This window comes from Vanellus vanellus (genome assembly GCF_965231255.1).
Source record: "Vanellus vanellus genome assembly, chromosome: 11".
Taxonomy (NCBI): Eukaryota; Metazoa; Chordata; class Aves; order Charadriiformes; family Charadriidae; genus Vanellus; species Vanellus vanellus.
The window spans coordinates 18775658-18799923 of NC_138916.1; the positions used below are offsets into that span (position 1 = coordinate 18775658).

General features: G+C 42.7%; 1 protein-coding gene across 2 annotated transcripts in view; it reads left to right on the forward strand.

The window, feature by feature from the left end:
* MCTP2 (multiple C2 and transmembrane domain containing 2) overlaps window positions 1–24266 on the forward strand; it is a gene marked incomplete at both ends in the record, with an annotated part of 106750 nt that overhangs the window by 51937 nt on the left and 30547 nt on the right. For both annotated transcript variants that reach the window (XM_082488743.1, XM_082488742.1), the window contains 3 exons: window positions 8250–8351; window positions 9086–9160; window positions 10001–10120. In XM_082488743.1, the coding sequence (XP_082344869.1) occupies window positions 8250–8351; window positions 9086–9160; window positions 10001–10120 (297 nt within the window). The remainder of the gene's footprint in view (window positions 1–8249; window positions 8352–9085; window positions 9161–10000; window positions 10121–24266) is intronic.

Sequence of the window (24266 nt, forward strand, 5' to 3'; positions counted from 1 at the left end):
GGGTTTCCGTGGGTTTTGAGGCACTGGCGTTTTGCAGTAGGTTCCATATGCAGAGGAGAGGGTGTGACAGGTATTTGTGCAGTCAGTACTGCGTCGAGCCCTCTACAAACGTTCATGCTTGCAGTATATAACATGACTCGAGCGATGCATGCGGTGGTGAGGCGCCTTCAGTAACGCGCAGCGCGATGCTGCGGGTAGTAGCACTCTCCGATAGGCAGACGGTGAATTCTGGTTGAAATGATAGAGTAAAAAAACTGCAGTATTGTTTTGAAACCTCTCTGTGAAAGCTTGTTCGCCCCTGCGGAAAGGCTGGCACGCATCTCTGGTGGTTAAGGCACGGGTTTGGCTTGGAATTTCAGAGATGGGATGCTGCAGGAAAGGCACTATGGCAATAAGGGTTTAGGGGGGCTCTGTCCCGGCAGAGACTGGAGAAATGGGAGGTTTCTTGAGGGAAAGCAAAGGTCCCATTTAATCAAAGCAGACCACGTGAGCCCCAGAGAGTCAGCACAGTTTAGGTAAGGGACCAAGCAAGATCAGAGAGGGGAACTGCAGATATTTGGTGTTTCCAAATAAATAACGAGCTGCCCAGAAAACTCTTAGAGGATATGATCCCAACCTAAGGAATGCTTTATAGTGGTACAGAAATAGGCCAGTGTGCTCCAGTTTTGTTATTATTTTGTCTAAATAAGTGTATTTCTTGTATATGCGAATTAAAAGTGATGTGGCTTCTGAATCTGTTCATGAAAGTGTGTTTGTTTTCATCCACCGCGTGCTCTTTCCAAGTCATACTGGAGTCCAGACCAGGGGAACCCCTGCAGTCCGGGGATAAGAAAAGCCGAAGCTATAGAAGCTGAGGAGTAAATATTTTTGGTGCCCCACGCACTGTCGTGTGCTTTGCAATCCTCTTCCCTCCGTGGCTCGGACTGCAGGTTCTTTTTGAGGCTGGGGATATTTGAGATTGTCTATTTCAGTGGCTTGAGTTGTCAATATCTCCGGTTTTAGAACAATATTAGAGTCAGTCGGGCAGGGAGGCTGATTTGATGTTTACAGGGAGGAGAAAAAAAAAAAAAAAACCAACAACAAACCCTCTTAACATCTTTTATTCCGTTTTTGATCGCTTTGTTAATTTTTCCCCAAGTCCTCGTATCTCTGATGTTACTGGAAGAGAGTGGCTGGAGCAGCTGCTCTCCTGCAGATCCGGTGCTTGCCAAATGGTCGGCATGATCGGCAGCAGGCTGTGTGGGCTCACAGCGAGAAGATGTTAGATTTGGATTTTCTGTTGATTTTATAGGCATTTGTCAAGTATCCCTCAGGAAGCATGTAACAAGGCAGAGGAGGGGGAGTGCATGTGTGTGGCAATGTCCAAACTATTCGGCGTAGGTTTTTTTTGTCCAAGGTTTGAGACAAAAAAAAAAAAAAAAAAGCCCCAAAATAAAAATTGTTTATGCTTTCCCTTGCCAACTGATCTTCTTCCTTCCCGTCCAAACTTCTCTGCCTCCAGTATCAGTCAACTCCAGTGTAAATACATTCGTCTCTGCTTCTGATTAAAAAGCATTCTGCACCTATTAACTCAGTCTGCTCAGGCTGAGAACTGCAATTCTCCACGTTCTTTTTCTTGAAATGGGGATTTTGATGTATGTTGTCATTTTGACTATAAATTTGAATGTATTCTTCGAAGCATTTAGATAAATGTGCTGAAAGAGAACAATAGTTAAAGACTCGAGGAAGCCTCACAAATCATACAGGTTTAATTTCTCCTAGGTAATCAGGCCTAATATTTGCCCTGCATTAAATTCCCTTTCGAAAATAGAAGTACCTGGGTGTATTTTCCCTGTTAAAAATGCACTAGTTTGACTTGTTGAGCTGTCAGCACATGAAGTAAGTTTACTTCAGGAATTGTTCACGGATGACTAAATTCTTTTCTTAATGAAAAATTGCCTTGAAAGTATATGTTGGAGTATAAAGTATATGTTGGAGGGATAGGAAATGTTTAATTAATTCGACAACGAATTTTGGGTTAAATGTGTTCAGGAGTCTTACACTGGTGTTTCGCAAACATGTGTACGCCTTCATCATCGCGTTAACGTGAGCACACGAGTGACCTTACTGCACAAAAATTCAGAGACAGTGAAATTACTTTTGCTTTCCATTCATCCTTGACTGTGATCTAGGCTTATTGCAGGCACCAAATAAGAAACATAAAAAAACTGGGCAGCATGAGAAAGAGTTTTAAAGTGCCAGATGATGAATAAAGCTGAAAACTTCATGTTCTTTTGATAGGCATGATGAAGCAATATTGGATGAATACACAATTTGCTTTGTTTCTCATACATCTCTGTTAAAAATGCACTGTAGAGGCATTGATTTTGATAGCATGACACTGAATCTGGAAATTTCTCTATTGGTAGGTAGGTGAGGGACAGAGGGAGAGAAGTGGTTATTTGATTATGTTTTATCTTTAGTTTTTCCGTGTTAATCAACCTATTGTATTTTTTTTTTTTTTTCTCCTGCCCTTCTTTACATCAGACTCATGTCCTCCTCTAAAGCACGTATAAGGGGCCTCAGATAGAGCTCTGGTCAGCCACATTCACAGAAGCAGAGTTTAAACTGGAAAAGACACAGATTAGTGCTACCCAGATATTCGGCAAAATGGATCCCTCTCTTGCCAGAGGTGACCTATAGAGTCTGGTTGCCTCACCTTTGGGCTGAGAGGGAGGCTGCTTTCTCAGAGCCTGGGGAATGAAAGAGAAGACCATTTACCCCGCTGAATGGAGCAGGCTTTAGCGCTAAACGCTGAAGGTGCTCCTGGGGAATGGAGAAGTAGGGCAAAAACTTTGTGGCTTCAAGAAAGGAGTTTGATAGGTTTAGAAGTTTCGTAGGTTTGGGGGGACTTGAACTAATTATCAAAGAAGTCCTTTCCATCTCTGTGTTCCTTTGTGCCCTAGATCTTAGTAAAAGCAACCGTGTTTCTCTTTGTGAGGGCCTGTCTTTTTTGTTTTGCTTCAAGAGACTCCTATCTCCTAGAAGGCCCCAAGTTATTAGAGACGTGGGAGCGTATAGTGCGCTTCAATGAATTTGAAAGCAGAGTATATCAAATATCCTCGTGTAGAAAGACCTTTGAGTGAAGAGTTGTATCGCAGAATGGAATGTTTTTTATCTGCTGAATTATCGGCTCAGAGTAGTCTTCAGCTGCACCCTTTTTTTCAGCAAACAGGAAGAGGTCTATGAAATATTTTCAGGTGCCAAGCAAGGTCGGTAGCCAACGATACAGTGAAAACAAGTAGTATGACTTTCGCAAGCTTAATTATCTAAAACATGGCCTGGATTCAGAGAGCAGACACCTCATGACTGCAGTTACTTAGCACTTGACCGTAAGTGCACAGCCTTTTCCAGGAGAAAGCTTTAGAGTTTGAGAAAAGTGGAACTGCTGCATTTATTCGATAGAGGCAGCTGTGAAGTGGATGGTCTATTCTGACTTTTATCCCTATGACGAACCAGAAATTTTGGAATGGGGAAAAACCCCTGCATCTCTTTCCAAAAAAAAAAAAAAAAAATTAAAAACGACACTTTCTTTTTGAAAATAAATTCTCCCCTGACCATGCGCTACTCACTGAAATGGAATCAACAGGAATGTTTTTCTCAAGTACCACCTAGGATCCTTGTGCTCACGGGGTGTTCAGCCTCTCCTCAGACTGCCTGGAAGCCCCTGTGTAGCTGACTGCTTTCTTTCAGACCATCAGCTCCATATCTATTTGGTCTTTAGATATCGATCCTCTGCCGAGAACCCATTCTACTTTGGATCCCACAGAAGGTTGTTAAAAGTGAAGTGTTTGGGGTAAAAACTTTGGGGATGAATGAACGGGCGTTTCATACAAAATCAAATCAACGTATATTGCGAGACTGGAGAGAAACAAAACCCGCTCTTTATTCGTGTCCAGGTGGATCAAATATGTGGCTTGCTTTCATCTTTTCCTGGGGAAATACGTCCTTTGATAAGGGTAGGTGTGTGTCTATTACAAGACAGCTTTATGTTATTCAGGGCAAATGGTATGACATTGTGCATCAGCAATGAGCTCAAGCAGGAATATCAGAGGTCCCAAATGCGTTAGATGAATTACCCTTGGAGAGTAGCCATTACCCTTTCCACACGTCATGGGTGTTGATGTACAGAGGTTTAACCCAGCGTTCTTCTGTCAGGTCATCAATATGTGACATTGAATCTGCATCAAAGCTGGATACAGAGTGAAGTTTTCTTAAAATCAATGTTAAAAAAAAAAAAAGCCACTAAACCATATTTCTTTGAGACAAGAGCAATGAAAAAACACCCTTTGCTGCGTAAGGGTCCTGTCTTCTCTGTGTTTCATGTCATATCAATCTCGGCTTTCGCTATTTCATTAAAATTCCCAAGCGGTCAGAAGGTTGTTGCTTAATAGATTTAGCATTGGCTGGCTACATCAATACTGTGTTTAGTCACATTTGTTTTACCGGGGACATCTGTGGGAAGAGTTTAGCAAATCGTAGTCATTCATTTGAAAGGAACCCGGCGCACTTTGGGCCTTGACTGTACGGTGGTCTCGCGTACCTGGACGTTTCATTCAGCTAAAGCACTGCCAGAAGTTACCTCTGTCTCAGGTGCCTCCGTAGGTCGAAATGCTTAATGCACAAAGAATTCGAGCTTTTCTTCCAACCGACGATTTCCTTTGCCTGGTCCTGCATGGAGAAGGGACTGCGATATAGAATATACCAATTGTTCTGTGAAAATGTTGATGCTGATATTTTGTCTTTCTGGATTGAGGCATTTCCCCGTTCTGAATCAAATATCAGAAGTTCCCGGGGGATCGAGGTCCTGACTTTGTTTCTGATGGTGCAAAGCGAAGCATGTCGGTGGGATAGGCACCTCGTGTTAATCATGGGGTTACGGGCACTCTTGGTTGGCGATTGAGCCCCAGTATGTTGCAGGCGACGAAGAAGCTTTCAGAGAACGCAGACATTAGTGTTCAGTGAGGATATAAAGCACCGTCAATAAAGGAATAATATTGGTTACGTCTCTTTAAGGACCTCACCTGCAGATATTTTTACACTCCATCTGAATATTCCTTTCCTTCCCTTTTCCCATAAGTAGATGTAAACATCCATGGGAAAGATAACCTGGTTTAGACACAGCTTTCCGGCCTATTTATTGGGCAGAATCTGCGTGAGACCAGGTATGTAGCCAAAGCTGCTTGGGTGATGGAAGAAATCTGGTCTTTCTGCCATTTAGGTTCAGCGTAGGATCCCAGCCCCGGCTGCTCCCCTTCTCCCCAGCTGGAGAAAGCATTTGCAGTCTTTGCGAACAGCAGAGACCAGGGAAGGGTACCCAGAGAGGAGAAGGCAATAGATCCAAAATGAAATTAATATGACTGGCTGTCTCTTGAGATTGAGGGAGACGGTGAACAGAATCTGAACTCTGGCCCAAGAACAGCACGCAATGAAAATACAGAGTATTAAAAGCTATGTTGGATGTTTTCTTCTGGGCCCAGTCGAGACACGCCACCGATCTAATCTCCATGCAGTCACGGGCGTTAGAATTACCCTACACCTTTTGCTGAACCGTACTGGCTTAGCACGTTGCCAAAACTGTAAAGAGATATTTTTCTTTGACCTTTTTGTGGTGTTTTTTTTTTTTTTTTTCATTTTATCCAAATGAAAACGCAACGGAGAAACACCGTTTCATAGCCAGTTTTCTTCTCTCTTGTGCTTTTTTTTTTTTTTTTTTTTTTTTTTTTTTTTTTTTGACTCTGAAGAAGGTCAAAAGCTAGGATATCTGCATGAATGTTTAGTCTTAGGCTGAGTTGTAATCGCACATCTTTTACCAGACAAGTCAAACACTCAGAATTAAAGATGCCAGATGAAGCTGGCTGTAGGGCTGTGTTTGCACTGCATTACTTTCGGCCCTGTTCAATTTTACCATAGCAGCAACAACAAGACAGACACAGTTTAAAAAAGTTTCCCAAGCAACAAACAACCCCCGCTGGCAAAGACAGACAGAGGCGGAAGTTATCGTCGCTGATTTGAAACTTGGTGTGCGAACACACCTGCCGACACACCCCAAATGTTTGATTCGGCTCCAGCTCTTAAAACGAAGAGTCTTTTCCCCAAAGTCAGAAGCACTTTTTGAGTGCAGAATACCATGAGGTTGCACTCGGACCTTCTCAGTAGTGACAGCATTTCTTTTCCTTTTTCTATCAGTTTAGCAGCACGTGACCTTTTTTCCTTATTGGTTATGCTCTTGAAAGATGTAAGAAAGAAGTCTATTGCAGGGAACGTAGAGAGAATTGCCATGAGTTCTTGCTCCTGGGGGAATAGGATGAAATGTCATGAGAAATATGTGTAACCGTACGGAAATTCATTGTATGGAAATTCAGCCCCCAAATTAATAACTATGGAGAATCCAGAATGATGATGTTGTGATATGTGTTGGACACCTACATCTCTGCAGACACACTGGGAACAACACACACCTTCTATCCTGTTGCAGGAGAGTCCATGAATCAAAGCTCAGTCTAAACCTGCTTCTGGTGGCATCCCCTTGGACCGAAGGGATAACATCCACAAACCGAGTCCTTCTGGCCCTGTATCTCTGCCATCAGTAAATCCATTTTTCAGTTAATTTGGAAAATGGAACAAAATCTTGAATTTCTGAATAAATTTTGTTTTGTCTTCATTCAGTAGCTTTTACAATTATTTTTTGCCTTTGCTTGAGCAGGGGGGGGAACCAAACTGCTGAAATAGCAGAATCCTTTACGATGGGCCGACAAACCTGTATGTGGCAGTTGGCCTGAGGACCTTCTCATGCCGGTCCTTTTGGCCCTAGAAGAGGGACTACCCACTTCAGCAGCTTTTCTGGTTTGGGGCTGCAGGTTGTCCGAGCCTGCTGGTCTGCAAAACAGATTTTTTGCCTGCCCCTGTCTTGGGAGCTGCAGCATCCTTTGCCACCAACTCCAACCCTACGCGTACTCTCTTGCGGTGAAAGCGGAGTTCCTGGCTGGACACCACAGAGAATGGAAAGTTGGTCCTTGTGGGAAGCCGCCTTCCCTTTCAACCATCAGCCAGAAAACCCATCCACCCTATGACGAGCTATTTGGTACAGAAAGGGTGGAGAAACGTTGGGAATGGAAGTGACCTTTCCCTTGTCTCTTTAAATCACTTGGTTCCCATTATTCCTTTTTTTTTTTTTTCCCCCCCTTACTCATTTCTACCATGGTTTATATGAGTACCTCTTCTAAATGCCAGAGCAGCAATAGCCGTTTTAAATATGGTTGCAATTTCATGCCCCCAAATTTCCTCCGTTATCTTTAATCTTTGATCATTACAGTCCCTGAATGTAGCTTTTTGGTAAGCTGCAGTTTTTTATGTTACTGCTGTTTAGAATTAACTGGTCTGCTTCCTAAAAAGCCAAATGTTTAATCAATACGTATCCTACTGTGTATAATAAATATATTTCTGCCATCACTTTTTGAAGAGAGAATGCTTTTGAGTTGAGCCAAATAGTTTACAAAATGGCGAGGGAGGTTTTTTTGGTTGTGTGGTTTTGTTGTGTGTTTTTTTTTTTTTTTTTTTTTTAAATAGACGTTTAATGTGATAGGGCCAACCGGCAGATTAGAGCATAGAAATGGTATTGAAATTCGGGGGGGGGGGGGGGGGAGAAGTCTTTTACATGAATTAGTTAATTTTGAACATTTGTTACATTAGCATTCGCTCCGCTTAAGCTGATTAATTTCTTTGGATTGCGTTTGTTTCCTGGGTAATAATTTGACAACCTTGCAATAAACTAAGCGTTAAGAAGTGGGTTCACGTACTGGAGTGTGCAATAGGTGGGTAAGCTGTTGTTTGTGGCTCTTTTCCTGAACTTTGGAAGAAAAAAACCATTTTAAAACCTGTAATAACGGAGGCTGATTACTTCCCATCAACTCACTGGCTTCCAGGGCAGAATTTTCTCACTGCTTGTTGTGTGCACCGCTCTACTGTAAAGTACAAAGTCTCTAAATTAAAGTTGGACCATAAGAGATTTAATCTGCAATTTTATAGGTCTCTAATCCAACGGTCATTTTGTATTTCAGGCTCCGAGTATATTATCAGGGCTCGGGGAGGGGTTTTGTTGTGCTTGGGATTTATTTATTTATTTGTTTGCAGTGTCTTTAAATTATATTGTGAATTACAGATGGGAAAATGTTGATGCTTTTTCTCCCCTCCCGCCCCCCAAACTATAGATTAGAAACGGTAAACAAAGTTGTTACACGCTGAAGAATAAAGACTTGGAACGCGCTTCAAAAGGAGTAATTTACTTGGAGCTGGATGTCCTATTTAATCCTGTAAGTTGAAATCTTTTCTCTTTGTTTATCGCCGGTGTAAGAAACGCGGGAAGCTGCAAGGACGGGGGTGGAGAGGGTGATCGGGTACAAACCGGGAGCCAAGCAGGAAAGGTCCCGACCCGGTTGCGTTTGGTGATGGAGGGATGTTTCATGCAGTAGGTGAAGAAATATCGGGGCATCAGAGCTCTGCGATGGTCCATCCAGGTCGATGGGACAATGCAGGAGCACTTTTGGATGGAAAAGCCTTAAGAAGAAGATGCCAATTAGCGCACGCCACAGCTTCATTTGCAACAGCCAAAGAAGGGCTTAATGTTTAGATTATTATACATTACTTTTTACACCTACTTCCTCCCCAAAAAGCTGACCCACGATGTTCTCTTCCCAGGGTGTTGACAGGAAAATTAATGAGGCGTGTACACGGTGCACTTAGTTTTTAGGTGGCTGAGTCAGTCTCAATTGTTTATGCCCTGCAGCCTTTCACTGAGTTAAATCCTATTTATTCAGGCCGTCGTGGGCTACACCGCAGCTCTGCTCTTGCCGAAGTGAGTCCAGCCTTGCCCAATTGAACTCATCCACGTTTTTCCCCGCAGCTCCTCCGAAGTCATATTGAGGCTGAAAAGAGTGAAAGATCCTGAAATTCCTAAACACTGGTGATAAAAAGCTGAAGCAATGCACTTAAAACTACGTGACATGCTTTTAATTTTTTCTTTTTTTATTTATTTTTATTTTATTAGGTAAAAGCGAGCATTAGAACATTCAAGCCCCGAGAAAAGCGCTTCACTGAGGAGAACCGCAAATTTTCTAAAAAGGTGAAAATAGTGTCTGGGCTAAGCTCTCGCATCCGTTTCGGAAAGATTTGAATTGCTGTGCTGTAGCACGGTTGCAAGAACAAAAGCTATTTATGCATAAAATGCCGAACACGTGTAAATTCTGTATATTTCTGTATATGTGAAAAGGTTGGTTTGTGTTAACATGAAATGGCTTTCTCATCTAGTTTGTGGCAGTGGTTGTGCTTTGTGTTTTGGAGAGGGGAAAAACGATAGCTGTGGACGTTCACACACATCACACACAGTTCACAACATTTAAAGCTCAACAAGAGCCTTAGTCCTTTCTTTGGGAAGGAAGAAACTGGGTCTAAATTAGTTATTTTAAAAGTCCATAGGATTTTAGAACAGTGGCCATTATCCTTTATTTTAAATAAAGGTGCCCTATCATAAGGCTAAAATTCTTTCTTTATTTATATGGACTAATCCAAAACATATAGAGAAAAGGTTCAGTGCTTTGATTACATTCTCTCTGGCCCTTTTCCTGAGACATTGCTACATTTTGGGAATCGAAGGTGAAAGAAGGTAGGTTTGCGTTACTGTTTTATTCAGTTTTGGCATCAAGATGTGCGTTTTTTTGTTTTTTGTTTTTTTTTTTTTTTTCTTTTTTTTTGTAAGGGATGAGGAAAATCTGGAAGGTTTGGGTGTAGTCAGCAAGCAGACAGGAGCTGGAGTGTGTCTCTGAAATAGAGGCTTTATTTGTAATATGTGCCCTGGCATGCATTTGTAGCTTAAATTCTCCCTCTTTCTGAAGCAACGGTAGGATGTTAGAGTGTTTGATTAAACTCCTTTTCTCCTCCCCTCCTCCCACTCAATATTTATCAGATCTTATCAAGAAATGTTGATCGCGTGAAAAAAATCACCATGGCAATATGGAATACAATACAATTCCTTCGGAGCTGCTTTCTCTGGGAGTCCACGGTGAAGAGCGTGATAGCGTTTGTGGTAAGCGGATTTCTTCTTTTATTGCATGAGGCTGAGCGATATAAGATGTGGAGTGTTACCGCGCCTTCCTCTCCACCGGCGCAGAGCCCTTTATCGTTGGCTGTTATTGGTATTTTGTAGCCGCCAGGCTGCGGGTTTCAAGGCAGCTTGGGCCACGCTGGGCCTGACGGGCATGGAGATAAGACCTTCAGGAAGAGCCTTTCTTTGCTCGGTGCAGAGGTGTTCACCAACCTGCGCCGAGGATGCTCACATCCGTGGTGGGTGACGCCACCTTTGTAAAGGCTGTGACCATGTGATGACTCCGGATTTTTATTTTTTTTTATTTTTTTTTTAAAACACGGCGACCAGGTGGTAGGGCAGGAGGGGAGGTGGTGGCGAAGAGGGCGATGCAGGGAGATTGACTTTGATTTGGCTGATGCGGTGAGCTGACGGGTCTTGCCCCTTGCATCTTCCATTGCAGTAAGGCGGCGCTTCGCGGTAGGTTATCGATGTCTGCTATGCCCGTGTCGCTGCGGCACCTACACAGCTCTGCTGACTTCGCCTGTTGCAAATCTATTTTCTTGATGGTAATAATACGTTGCTTTAAAGGAGAAGGAAAAAAAAAAAAAAAAAAAAAGGAGGAAAAGAGTCTGGTCAGTGAGTTCTGCTGCGCTCCGTGAACAAAAAGTCAAGTTCTCCACCTGCCTGTCCCACTTTTCAGCTCTCTCCTTTTTCCTCTTGGTAGTAAACACCCCATTTGCAGTTTTCTCATAATCCACTCAAGCACGAAAAGGTTTTTGCCTGCTTTTTATTCTGCGGTGTGACATTTTCTTCATGCTTGAAATGTTTGGCATGCCATTAAAGGTTGCAAAATCGTTTTGTGGTGGTCCAGCGTGCAGAAAGAAAGTTTTTGAGTTGAGTGTTTATTAAGCAAAATAACAGCCGCATCTCCGAGATTTTCTCCCCTTTTTACTGTCTGTGTATTATAAGTCTCTTAAAGGTTCTTTTCAGGAAAACACTTCACAGTGTGTTTGCTACAGAGGAGTAAAAAGTGGACCATCCCTGACTGAAAGAAGCTCCAGAGCAAAGACAGAGGAGCTGTCTCTCACCCTGCAGGTTAGAGGCATGGCTGGTACGTAGGAGTAGGTAGGACAAGAGGGTCTGTTCTCTGTATTTTTTTTTTTCCCTCCTGTTGCTCAAAGCTTATTTAGATCATATCTGGAGTTAGTGGTTGAAGAGCTAGTGGAGAGCGGAGCAGACGGTACCTCGCTGAAGCAGGTACGGCCGTGCAAGGCGGCTCTGTGGTTGTGCACAAGGGGATGGGATGGTCGTGCAAGGTGGGGCTGGAAAGGGAGGGACATAAGTAAAACCCCAGTGCTGACGCCCTACCATCACCGTTCAGCGAGAATCTAGGCGCGTAGAGAGATATTTGCTCTTAAGAGATTTTGCGCTTGTGAAGTTAGCAGTTGAGTTTTCTAGACTTAGGAAAAGTTTGGAAGTGGTGGAGAGGGAGAAAAAGAAGAAGGTAGGAGAACGGGTCTACAGACGATGGAATCGGTTCCTAGTGAAAAGGAGGATGAGCAGGTTACAAGTTACAGACCATTAACATCTTTACTGGCTACCATAATACCCCCAGTTTCCTGAAAGAAAGTGGGTAATGGGAAAGGAATAAAAAAATATGAGTCTAAGAAAAATTACCACAGGTTTCTTCTACAAACCAAAATTTAAGTCTATCTGACTTCTTCCACATGGAAATAATTCAGCTCTGGCACTTAAAATAGAAGTGCTGATTATGTATCTCTCTCTCGGTATTTCCAGTGCGTGTGTTCATATATTGAAAATACGCACAGAGTGTGGTCGGTGCAGCATCCCTCCCTGCCCCGATCTGTGTGTAAAATCCCCCCTTAACAGGTTAAATAAAGGGTGTGCCAAATGTCGCAATTTTAAAATCATCATTCCTCAGCAAGCAACATCTATATGCCTTCACTACCCGGCTTTGAACCCACTGCCTGTATGAAATTTGCAGCAGGTTAGGAAGATGCACGAAGCTTCTCCCCCATTTTTCAGCTGGGTTTGTGAAGCCGTGGCTGGTGCCCTCGAACCATCTGACAGACGTTATCACTTGGCTCACTGGCAGTAACCGTTGTGACCATATTCTGCATATTCCACCTATCTTCACTGGGACAATCCGGATTGGGTGGTCCTAAGGACCAACCCCCCTGTTGTATTGCCCTTGGTTTCCCTCTGCAGGTTGCCCGTGTCCCTTCCTCCAGGCAGGGAGGAGGAGGAGGAAGACAAGAGGACAGTATGATCGTGTGAACCTTGTTTTCCTAAGTAATCAGACAAAAACCACTGCCAGAGGGAAGAAAATATTTGTGAGATCATGAGAGGCGTTGAACAGGCGAGGATGCGGTATCTCTCGCCTTCCTGGTTTAGTCTTCATTACAGTGCACCTCCCTCCCCATTAGGGCTGACAGCTCGCGAGCGTGACAAGGACATTAGCTGCTGCTTCTGGGTGCACAAGGGAAAGAGAGGGACAGATAAAGAGGGAGGAAACAGAGGACAGCCCAGGCAGGACAGGAGTGAATGAGAAAAACGCTATCACTGCGTTTTCTCATGGGTAAGACACATCATCATCCCGAGCGAAATTTCTTTATTAGTTTGTAATGGTGAGAGGAGACAATCCAAGAACATGTGAATAGATTTTTTATTTTTTTTTTTTTTTTTGTGCTGGAAAAAGGAAATCGTATTTTTCGTCATCATTCTGCAATTTTAATCTGATGATGTTAACTCTGAGTTAGTTGTATGGGCACGGAGGATGCAGGCAGGGCCTCCTCAGGCACAAGTAAAATCAGAAAGTTTTCAGGTTTAGAGGTTTTGGAAAAAAAGGGGTTGAAAGGGAGGTGAGGTGAAAAGCAAAATTTCACTTTTGGTGATATTTGCCCTGAGCGCAAAGGGTTTGATGGAAATGGTGTTACGCAAATTCTAGAAAAAACATCCTGGGTGGGAGGAAGGAGTCACACGTAGGTTTTCTGGATTCCTTATAGTGTACGTTTCATCATTGCTCTTGTGCAAAAAACGGACACGCGTGTTTATGCCTGCCTGGGAATATCAGGAATATTCCCACATGTGGAAAACGTTGCCTGTAGTTAATCATGTTCGTATACCAGGAGAGGTCTTAAAAGACTTTCTCCGTGTATTCTTCTCCATTAGTTCAGGATTTGAGGGGATTTGTAGATTTTTAAGACCAAAAACTCTTCAGGCATCCTACTCTGTTTATTTAATTTCTTTGCAGTTATCTCTGTATTCAACCCTGTATTCTGCGTTCTGACTGAAACGTGCCTCTCAAAGGGCTTTATTTTGAAGACACCCAAAGACATATTCTAGTAGATCCCTGTACGGTGGTTCTCGTGTGCCTTACACTCTTCATATCCTACCCTGGGCAATTTGCTCTCAGTTTCCGGGGTGAATGTTGCGGTTTTAGCCTGGTCCTCATCGCTCCTTCCTCTTGTCACACCTTTCTCCATTGAGACATCGCTTCTACGCTGCGTTACTGCTGTCCAAACAGCTGGAGCCGGGTGGTGAAACGCGCCTAAGGGAATGTCTGCCCACAAGTCATCTTGTATATCTGTGTGATTATAAACGGTTTGGTTTTTTCCCACTTGCGCATACAAAAACTCGTGTTCTCACCTTTCTGATGCACTTGTAAACCGAATTTCTGGTCCTTCCTTCCACGTGCAAATGCTCCCTGCCGGCTCTGCTCCCCCTTCTTCCCTGGTCGTGGAAGTTAAGTCCGTAATAACTGAATCATTCTTGCTGTACAATACGTATTTTTAAAATATTTAAAAAGTTAATTTTAGTCACAGAATGATTTTCATGAGGAATTATGCATCATTGCACATTGTGCTTGTGATTTTATACAACATAATTGCACCTTCTATTGACAGTTTTCTCTGCATTAATGGTAATTATGTCATTTAATGAAATTACGGTAATTGCATTAAAAAAAAAAAGCTATAATCTGGTGCAAATTAAAAGCATATATTGACTGGAATTTTTTACTATCCTGTATATTTTTTTATTTTTTTTTTCCAAGTTTGCATGATAGTTGCAAGAGACGTTGACAGGATGAGGCAAACGATGGGAAAGCAGCCGCCGCAGCCCCTCCGGTGCGACTGGCAGCGCTCGCTGCCCGTTTGCTTCGGGGTCCCTGCGCGCTCACCCCTGCCAGCGGAACTTCATCCTTACTGGCAGCGTGTCCCGCTGTATCAGGTTTAGGTTTGTCGCTGATCCAGGCTGCTGCCGGGGGGTGGGTACAGGTGGGAGCTATTTTTCAGGCTGAGCAGCGTGCGCGGGCGGCGTTTACGTATTTTGTAGCGACATCACGGTGCGCCCGATAATTATTTTCTGATGGGTTAGCACCGGGAGGAGAGGATGGGATATAGGGTGATGCTATGTCATATGTTGGAAGCGCGGAATATTCTGGTGGGACTGACTGCAGTTGTTTAATGGTGGGCAGCTGGGAAAACGACAGGCGTGGGATTATTTCCGAGCAGTTTGGGCTTCCCAAAAAAAACAGCTGATGCAAGAGTAGGGAAGCCCTGGGATTTCTGGACGCCCAGCAGAGCCGCTGGGGGTTGCGGATGCAGCAGGAAAAGCCGTACTTAAGCTTTTGAGCTCGTTGCTGCAGAGGTGAGATTTTGGCACCCTTCTCCGCCGAGTTCTCCAAAGCTTTTTAAATCCAGAGGGAGCCGGAGGATGCTGCCGTTTTTTTTTTTTTTTTTTTTGGCACCGGCGTCTTGGGGGGCAGTGGGAATGGGAAGCCCGAGGAGCCGCTGGGTAAACTGGGTGAGGCTGCAGGGATGTGCATTACTGCGCCGGTTTGCCTCAGTCCCCGTGTGGGGTAGCAGCGGAGAGACAGTCCAGACTCCGCAGCCCGTGAACTTCTGGGCACCTCTGCTGAGCGCGCCGTGTAACACGCTGCCACTTAAGCTGGGGATACGGGAGCCGGATCTGAGCCCAGTTAAACTCATCTCATCAAGGAGACACCAACCGTCTTATTAGACATGAGCAATTTTTAATCCCTGTTGAGCTGGGCTATATTTATACCGATGACCTACAGGGAAAAGGCCATTAGCTTGTTGACAGTGTCCTCTAAAATGGCTAATTGCGTATCAGTAAGAGGAAAATGTTCTTTTCCCTCAGGGAGGATGTTTGTTAACTCAAAATCTAAGCCTTCTGGAGTTTACTTGGGGTAAATCTTTCATTCTGAATGTGGAAAAGCGTCTCCTGCAAGTTATGGTTAGACTTTCCCAAGCAAAACACAAAATGTTCCAGTCTTGTTTGTTCTAAGCATAATTCAGCCCTGGACATGACAACAATATACGGGTAGAACATCCAATTTAACTCGTGCATTGTTGTGCAACTCAGTGATTTTTTTTTTTTTTTTTAAATTTATTTATTTTCTTCCGTTGACGGGAGGGGAGTTACAGATCAATAAAGGGAAATTCTCGGGACAAAAATTTTAACAGGGAACACGAGGAATCTCAGTAACGGCTATGAAATCCGAACAAGTTAGGATAGAGACCGAGTCAGCAGGAATCCGTTGGACCCCTGGCCAAGCAAGCAGAGGACAGAGGATAATTTTCACTGAGCCGTTGCTTGGGATTTACCAGTAGATGGTAATAATTCACTTTTCTGTAGAGCGGGGAAGATGTGCTCTCACATGAGCTTCCCTAAAACCTTTCTTCTTTTCCCCATGAATTGTTCGCTAATTTTGAACAAGCAGTTCCCTGATACAAAGCACAAACCGCCCCGCCATGACTACATGTGTAACCGATGAGAAGGGGATAGTCTTTTTTTTCTCCCTTTTTTATTTTTTTTTTTTTCGTCCTCGTAGCTGAAGACGAAATATAAATCATTGTTCCCAAACTGTTCGGGAACAGCATTAAAGTAATGGTAGATTAAAATGTCTCCACATTAAAAAGCTAAATAAAATGAATAGATGTAATCCTAAAGAGAGAAGAATGAGTATTCTTCAAACACTGAATAGGGAACTTGGAAAAAGAAAAAGCTTTAAAAAAAAAAAAAAAAGAAAAAGAAAGTATTAATGCAAAAGAGATGGTCTTTACTTCCACTTTACTGTAGAGCTTTTGCTCAGGGCTTTTCTCTGCCCGTTTGCAGCTTGTGTTTTGCTGCAGTTTTAAAGAAGCAGTCGGCAAAGGGATGAACGCGGTTCCTATTTAAATAGGAAAGCTGTAAAATAACACCCTGGTAGAAAAATTTGTTCATATTTAAGGCAAAGGCTGGTGCTGGAGGAGCAGTGAAAGGCAGGGTTTCAGGAATTCGACCTAGTTAGTAATTCTTCAGAGCCCCTAACGTTTCCTCCCCTCTTCCCCTCTGTAAATCCCTGGCAAAGGCACATCTTTAAAATTATTGTCTTAAACTCCGGTGAACAGGCGGGATCAGAGGTATGTTTTTATGTCAAGCTATTAAAACCCAGTAAAAGCGTTTTCCCGATGATGGAGGAAACTTTGACATCCTCCTCCCTCCGCGCCGCTCATGGCAGCGCCCGTGAGAATTCAGCGCTCGTGCGTGCGGAGCCGCGAGGAGCGCGTTACCTGACACGCGCAAGTAACCGCTCCGACGAGAAACAGGCTTCTCTGGGCAATTAAAGGAGATGGTTTGAACCTTCTCCCAGCAATTTTTGCGTTTCCAGTATTATTCTTCTGTGGCTGAGAGGAAGGAGTATGATCCCGGGCTTTGCTTTGCTGCAGCAGTTAAAATTCCTGGAATAGCAACAGTGATATTGATGATGCCGAGAGACACACAGCAAAGTAAACACATGTTGTTTCCAGCTCTTTCAAAAACGCGAGAACAAACAAGGACAAAGTTAATAGGGAAATAACCGCTCAGAAGCCTGACAACACGATAAACACGGCGCAAAAAGCAAAGTTGGAAGCTTTGGAGTCGGGGTGAGGTGGAGCTGAGCAGAGACCAGGACAAATATCCCTTTTTAACTTGGAAAAGGATAGATGGTCGTATGTTTTCCAGCTCAGGGGTTTCGGGATTTGCTTTTTCTGTGCCGTGTACTCAAAACTTGCATGCGTCACAGAGGAACAATTCCTTCGGCCCTGGTAATGAGAGCCCTGAATCACTGCCTCTTACTCTCTAATTGCATTGTGTTGTTGTCAGTTGATGATAAAGCCTTTTGATACCTTAGTTGGGTGGGTTAAACTCTATAGAATAAGTATTCAGGTAAAAAGCCCGGTCTTGCAGGAGGATAAGCCTCTGTACAGCCGGTCAGCAGGAAGGTGTATGCAGGCATCCTGCCGAGAATTAAGGCAACGAGAAAGAAATTCAGCCTTGTTATAGTACGTAGCTGTATCCCTGGAAGGTGCCTGCATTAAGACAATCTGTCTGCAGAACTGGATTAGAAATATATAGTTTTCATCCGTTTGGCTGTCTAATGACAGCCCGCAAAGCCAAGCCCAAATGTGCAAACATTTTATTTAATTAAAAAAAAAAAAAAAAAAAAAAAAAAAAGAATCCAACCCCAAAACTAATGAAAAAGGGCTCTTTGTAGCTAAAACCTGAACTAAATGCATCCGCACACGGTTCTGATTGCCTTTCTGCTCGAGTTGTGACCTGTTGGAGAGCTCTGCTCGGCGCTTCCATTTCCAGCTAATTTGATATCGCCTGGGTTTTTTTTTTGTTGGGTTTTTTTTTTTTTTGGTTTGGGTTTTTTTTTTTTTTTTTTTTTCCTGTGTGTGTGGTTGAAGCTTTGTCATTTGTTTCGAAGCTGTCATTTTTATTAGTCTCCCTGGCTGATCTTTTTGGGCTCTCGTCAGGTGGTGTATGTTCTCCATTGTCTGCCTGGTCTTGGCAAGCTGTAGGTCCTTTTATTGCCATATGACGTGGGCGTGCTTGCAGCAGTAGCCTGTAATTATACCCACCACAGGTGACAGTTACAAGAGAGCTTTGGTAATAATTTTAGCTGCCTGATCTGATGTTTATGAAGAACGAACCCTCTTTGTGGTCTGGCTGGAGTTTGCTATATTGTTTCGTACTTTGGCTGTTTGATTTATGAAGCCCCCCCCCCCCCCCCTTTTTCCCCCCTAATATATAACGTATTGCGCCTTTTGAAGGTCTGAAGTTTTGTAAGAGATTAGTGTAGATCCTATGCCGTTTTGTACGTTTTCTCTTTGGTTTTGCTTATCTTGTATTTATTTTGCTTTGTCCGGCAGAGTAAAATAGTACTCCTGCCTGTTGCTGTTTTTTTTTTGTATATTTGACATTGCTGAACTCCTCTTTGTAACCGCATGTTAGCAGATATGCTGTGTTATCCTAGTTATGACAGCAATCACAGATTAGCATTTAATTATGGGTTTGTTTTTTTTTTTTTTTTTCGTCTTTGACCATTATTTAACTGTTTTATAAAAGATCAAATTTGCTATTCACAAAGGCAGCACTGGTTCCTTTACTCTCAGTGGAGCCAAAGGTGAGTTTAGCTCACGATTCTTACTGTTACCTTACAAATTTACATCCCAACGTTAGGAATTTGCTACAAAAAATGTGGGAAAGACTGAAGTGCACACTGCCTGAAAGCTGGCTTTTTTTTTTTTTTTTTTTTTTTCCTCCGTGTCTTTCCTTTTGCAGTTTTAGATTCTTTAGAGAAACTTCAGATTAAATGTCTCCAGCACCTTCTGGATTTGTGAGGAAGCAGTGATTTGTAATTGACCGGTAGGTTGAAAAACAAGAGGAATTTGTTTGTAACTGTTTGCTAGCTTATTTGGTCCTAAAAAGAACATATTCCACCTCGGGATCCAGTTGCTTTTATTTTCCCGATTTGCCTGGTGCCTTTCCTGAAAGTTCACTTTATTCCTAGATTAGAAATTGCATAAACAAAGATGAAATTAGTATTCTAAGTTTAATGAACACTGCATCTGTGTGGGACTCATTAAACCGGAGCGTGGGAGAAGCTCCTTACCCGCCACTATTGGAAATACCAGAATTTGAGAAGCTTATGTGTAAAATTCCCAAAGTTCGGCATGGGTTTGCAGGATGCGAGCTGTTGGGGGAAAAAAACATGCGGCTCAGCCCAAACCAAAAAAAATTAGGAAACCCATGGTATCTCTTATGAAAAAGGTATATATTAGGAAGTGAAATTGTCGTTAGAAATAAAAACTCTTTTTCTTTCTTAGTGTATGCTTTTTCCCCCCAGAACCCCAGGTGTATCGATTTTCTCTCAGTCAGGATCTGCTTGGTTTTGTCTCATTATTCACATTACTTTGACCTGGCACCTCTTAGAAAGTACTTTAAAGCACTTAGTTTTACAGGAAGACTCTAGACGTTGACTATTATCTCCCTTGTCATTGGTGGAGCAACCCTATCGGTATTTTGGGTTCTTTTCATCTTTTTTTTTTTTTTTTTTTTTTAATTTTTAAAAAGGCAAGTCCTTTAGTTTTAGCACAGCTGTCGGCTTAGAACAGTGCATTCCCTTGAAACGTACAGGCGGTTTTTATTCTTCTAAAACGAGAGAATAAATGGAGACGTGTCTGTAGGTGGTGTAAATCACTGTAACTCCATTACCTTCAGCAAACCTATGTTATTTAACATCAGTTAAAAATCTCCATCCTCATTTTGGGGCAAATCCTGTGTGAATAGGAGTAGCAGGTTTCCCGAAGAGGAGGAAAATCCTGTAGGTGGCGATGGTCCCCCATGAATGAGCCGGCTCAGGCATTCAGGCTTTTGTCAGATTTTTCTGGCAGGTTTTCTTTCTCTTGCTTGAACTATTTTATTTTTAATTTAATTCACCCGTTCTCGCAGCGCTAATCTAACACTAGTTGGTGAAATCTTGACAACTGGAAGAAATTTCCTATTTGAAGGTAATGCAACGTTTTGGTTTTATGATGGAGACAGATGCACCTTGAGGGGGTTCTCTTAAGGCATTCTACTTCTTGTGGGGCTTTTTTTGCCTTTTACTTTTAAAAACAAGTGTTGGATCCTTTGCAAGATCTGAAATAAAAGGGGATTAGAATAGACCCGACAGAGCAAATACACTTTTAAAAATCCTGTTATCTTTTAGTTTTACTTTCCTTCGCTAGCAACTAAGTTGTGCTTTGCCTTAGAGGTTAGCCTTAAGTAGCCAGAAAGTTCTCGGGTTGTTTAAGGATAGCAATAGTAATACAAATACCCTAAATCAGGGTATGTCTCTTCCATCTATTTTTATTTTTATTTTAATATTCATTGGGAAATAAAGCTGGAGCAGCGGGATGACTACAAAATCCCAGAAATCCGATTTTAAAAAAATCTGTCCTATTAACAATTAATAAATGCGACTACTGCCACAGTAAAGGATTACCCGGGAAAAGTAGCATCAATAGAGTTTTGATCACTTCCCCCACCACTTCGTTAAAATTAAATCTCTTAATCTTAATTGTGACAACCACACTGTAGCCAAGCTTAGCTTGGTTTCAGGTGCTTTTCTGTTTCAAAGGCAGCGCTGTGATTTTGAGAAGTTTTAATAAATATGTAAAGCGTGGAGTGTTTTGCACTGGTCTGTTACGCTGATACGGTTTTTAGCCTTCACGTTACCCCTGTAAAGTCGGCGTGTTTACTGAAAGATGAATGTCATACGTGAGCAAAAGTCTCCCCTAAAACAGCCTTTATCTCTTCTACTCGCTCGGGTTCAGAACTTTCTGCTTGCTTTTTGGGAGAAGTCGCTGTCTTCTGTACTTTCCTTCAGCTTTCATCTTTTAATGGAAGAGAGGAGCTGCACAGCTCCGTATCAAAGCCAGTTGTCAACTTTCATTAGATGCAGTCTATTGTTTGTTCAGATTAGAAATAACTGCATTACACTTTGACTTTGAAGGCTTGTTTGTTTTTAAATATACTAGGTATGTGTGACCTTTTTGTCATTTGGGATGCACTTGGCCTGACAAATTTGAGATATCCATTTAAAGAGCAGCAAAACCTGTTTGTAATGCGGGTACTTCACGAAAGGCACTTTTTGTACGTCGAGAAGAGCGAAACAAAACCCTGCAGCTAATACAGAGCATTAAGAGATTTATGTTAAGTATTGTTAGCTAGCACCGTACCCCAAATACATTGGTGGGGGGGGGGGCGGGGGGGGAAACCACCACGTAGTGAGAGTGTAGCACCCGATTTTAGCAGTGGGTGGGAATCCAGTTGGGTGGTTTTAAAACCCCGTTATGCATTGACCATATGAGAATGGTTCAGACGTGGCCTCTGTCAGAACATGACGACAAGGAAGTCTAATTCCATTAAAAAATTGCACTGAGCAATTTTTGCTAAAATGTTTAGAATATTAAATGGGAAATGCATAATTGATACGGTGATATTAGCGTTTTTTATTTTTGGGGTTTTTTTTTTTTACTGAACATGCCCATCAGGAATTAGATGATGACTTGTTCTAGCAGTTAAGAAAACTTCCCCAGATACTTCCGTGTACACATTTGGGAAAAATATTTGCAATGATATATTTCAATTTCCTTTATAAACTAGACCTGTCTTCCTAATTCCCTTCCCCTCAAGTCCCTCCATGGGGGGTTAAGAAATGAAGTATTTTAAAGCTATGCTCAGATAGCGTAGATTAGGTTTCTATTCATAGTAACAGCTTTTACAAAAATAGATTTATATTCCAAAGCTGGGAAACAAACAGTGGCGGTAGAAAGAAAATACGAGATTAATAAAAATGAAGATATTTTGCAGAGCCACTCTGGATTGTTTTAATCTTCTTTTTTTTTTTTCCTTTTTTTTTCTTTCTATGTTTTTTTTTTTCCTTTCTATGTTTTTTTTTTTTTTTTTTTTCCTGGGAAGTAGTACTTTTGTAACAGCATGCATCGCAATGGCTTTCCTTCTTTCTGCTTCAGAAGTTGTGTGAATGCTAGCAGAGATAGTGGTCCTTTAGCGCCCAATGAATACTGTCTTACACGCTGATACCTATAGTAACACATACGGAGCGACTATGAGATCAAATGCTCCGGTTAAAAAGCCGCAGGGAAGCATTATGTGTCTGAGGTCTGATCTATTGTCTGGGAGGTCGGAGAGTGTTAATGCACTCTGCAAAGATTAGACTCCCTCTCTAATTGCTCCAACACTTCCTTAAAGGATTTAAACAGTCGGGAAAGGTGATGCTCCTTGTCAATTTTTGTCTTCTGACGGCCGTTGAAGTTTATCTGTCTTTCCGCGGAGACCACTAGATCACTTGGACCAGGCAACGTCAAAAGCACGAACCCTGAATTAGGACCGAGAGCAACGAATGCCGTTATTTGCGACTTCATTATTTCAGCTTTTAAATACTTTAAGGTTTGGGCACCAGATCCCTCTCACGTGCCATTCCATTTTACATTTGGCCGTGGGAAATCCCGAAGGCCCACGAAAAGTTGAACTTTTGAGTTTGATGAAGAGTCACCCTTTCGGTTCTGAAGCGGATCGCGTTGTTGCCTGCGGCCCTCGGAGCACAGCTGGCGCTCGCCCACCGCCCCTCTGGGCTACTGGGTCGGTGCCAGTAAGAGCCACTGCCGTTGGATGCGGTACCGCTTATTCGGAGCTCCTGTGAGGCCCTCTTTGCTATTTACCCCCCTATTTCCCTTTCCCTCACTAAGTCTGATAACGATTTGATTTCTCCTGGTTCAGAGAGTCTAAATCGTGTATAAAAACCCACCGAAACAACTCAGAAACGTGTTAAAGTTCTGCTGCTGCTTAACCAGCGTGCCCGCACTGGCAAGTACCTGACCCCGTCACTGGTTTTACGTCCAGTGGATCAGAACCACTTAAAAGGACCGGATTGTTGCGGTGCGGTTTACAGCTGTTTGAAAAAATGGGTTTGAAGCAGCAAATAGTTTTGTTGCTGGTTTAGAAGGCGCAGCTCTTATAATGGCTCGTGTTTGCCAAGGGCGCCGCTTTTGCTTGGGAAAGCGCTGTAAGAGCAAGCGATGAAAAAGGGCGAATGTTACCGAGAAAAGGAGGAGCACGACTCAACCCCCAGAGAATTTGGAAGATGTCATATTTCTGCAACAAGGCCGCGGTATCCCACCGTTGACAGTAGGGCACCGTTAGTGTGACGAGAGTGGAATCTGACCCATCTTTTTAAAAACGTCCGTTCGTGTTTCACGGGCAGATGTGGGTGTCCTGTTTCCCGGCAGCTCGCGCAACGTGCCGGGTCTTGCCCAGCAGAGAGAGCTGTCCTGCAGTCACTTTTTACGGAGGATCAGAAGCTTTTTAATTTGAGATAGCGTCTGTGTTTTCGCTAGTCTTGCAGCATCTAAATGTGTTGGTGTATATAATCCATTTCACACATCTAAATGTATAAATATGACCTATATAAATATACATATATTTAATGCCTCTTTTCTAGACTCGGAGCAGATGACTAATGCAGCTGTTCAAAGGAGAAAAGGATTTTTTTTTTTTTTTTTTTTTTTTTAAAAAAAAAAAGCCCTCTTGGCTCTGAATCGGAAATTGAAGAGCAGAATTCGTCAAATGCATTCTGATCGTTCTCACATGGGTAGTTCCTCCTTCCCTTCCCGCATAGCATGTTCCTTTGCACTGTTGCTATATTACATGAAATGTTTCATCTGTATATAAAAATTAAAAATTCAAACAAAAATCTGGCCCACATGAAGAACAGGCCCTTTGGGCATATGGTTCATTATGCATATTCGTTTAATTACTAAAACACTTGGGATGTCTCTACTGCCCTTGCTTTCAACTTGTAAAGTTGGATCTGTTCTGCAGCAGGGAATATGTTGAACAGGCATGTGTCGTAAAGGACTTCGGTTTTCTCCTACTTAAAACTCTATGTAATGTTCTTGGCTGGATTGGTAGAATTTATTGAATATTAGTTCAATCCACTGCATCAAAACAGCAGTTTGGGCTCTCTTTTCCCTTAACACCTTTCTCCAACCCCAAAAAGGCAAGTTTTACAGTGCTTGCTCGGTTCAGAGCCGTGTTTAGTATCGAAGTAACGTGAGACTGAGGATTTAGATTTCGAGCACATTCCCACAAAGCACCTAAAGTCGCACGTTGGAGCCGTATAACTTTTATTAGCTAAGAAGGGATTGCTGTGATAGTGTGACTTTAATTGATTTTCAGGGCAAACAGGTGGTGATGGTTTAGGCATCCCCTAGTCTCCTGCCATTCC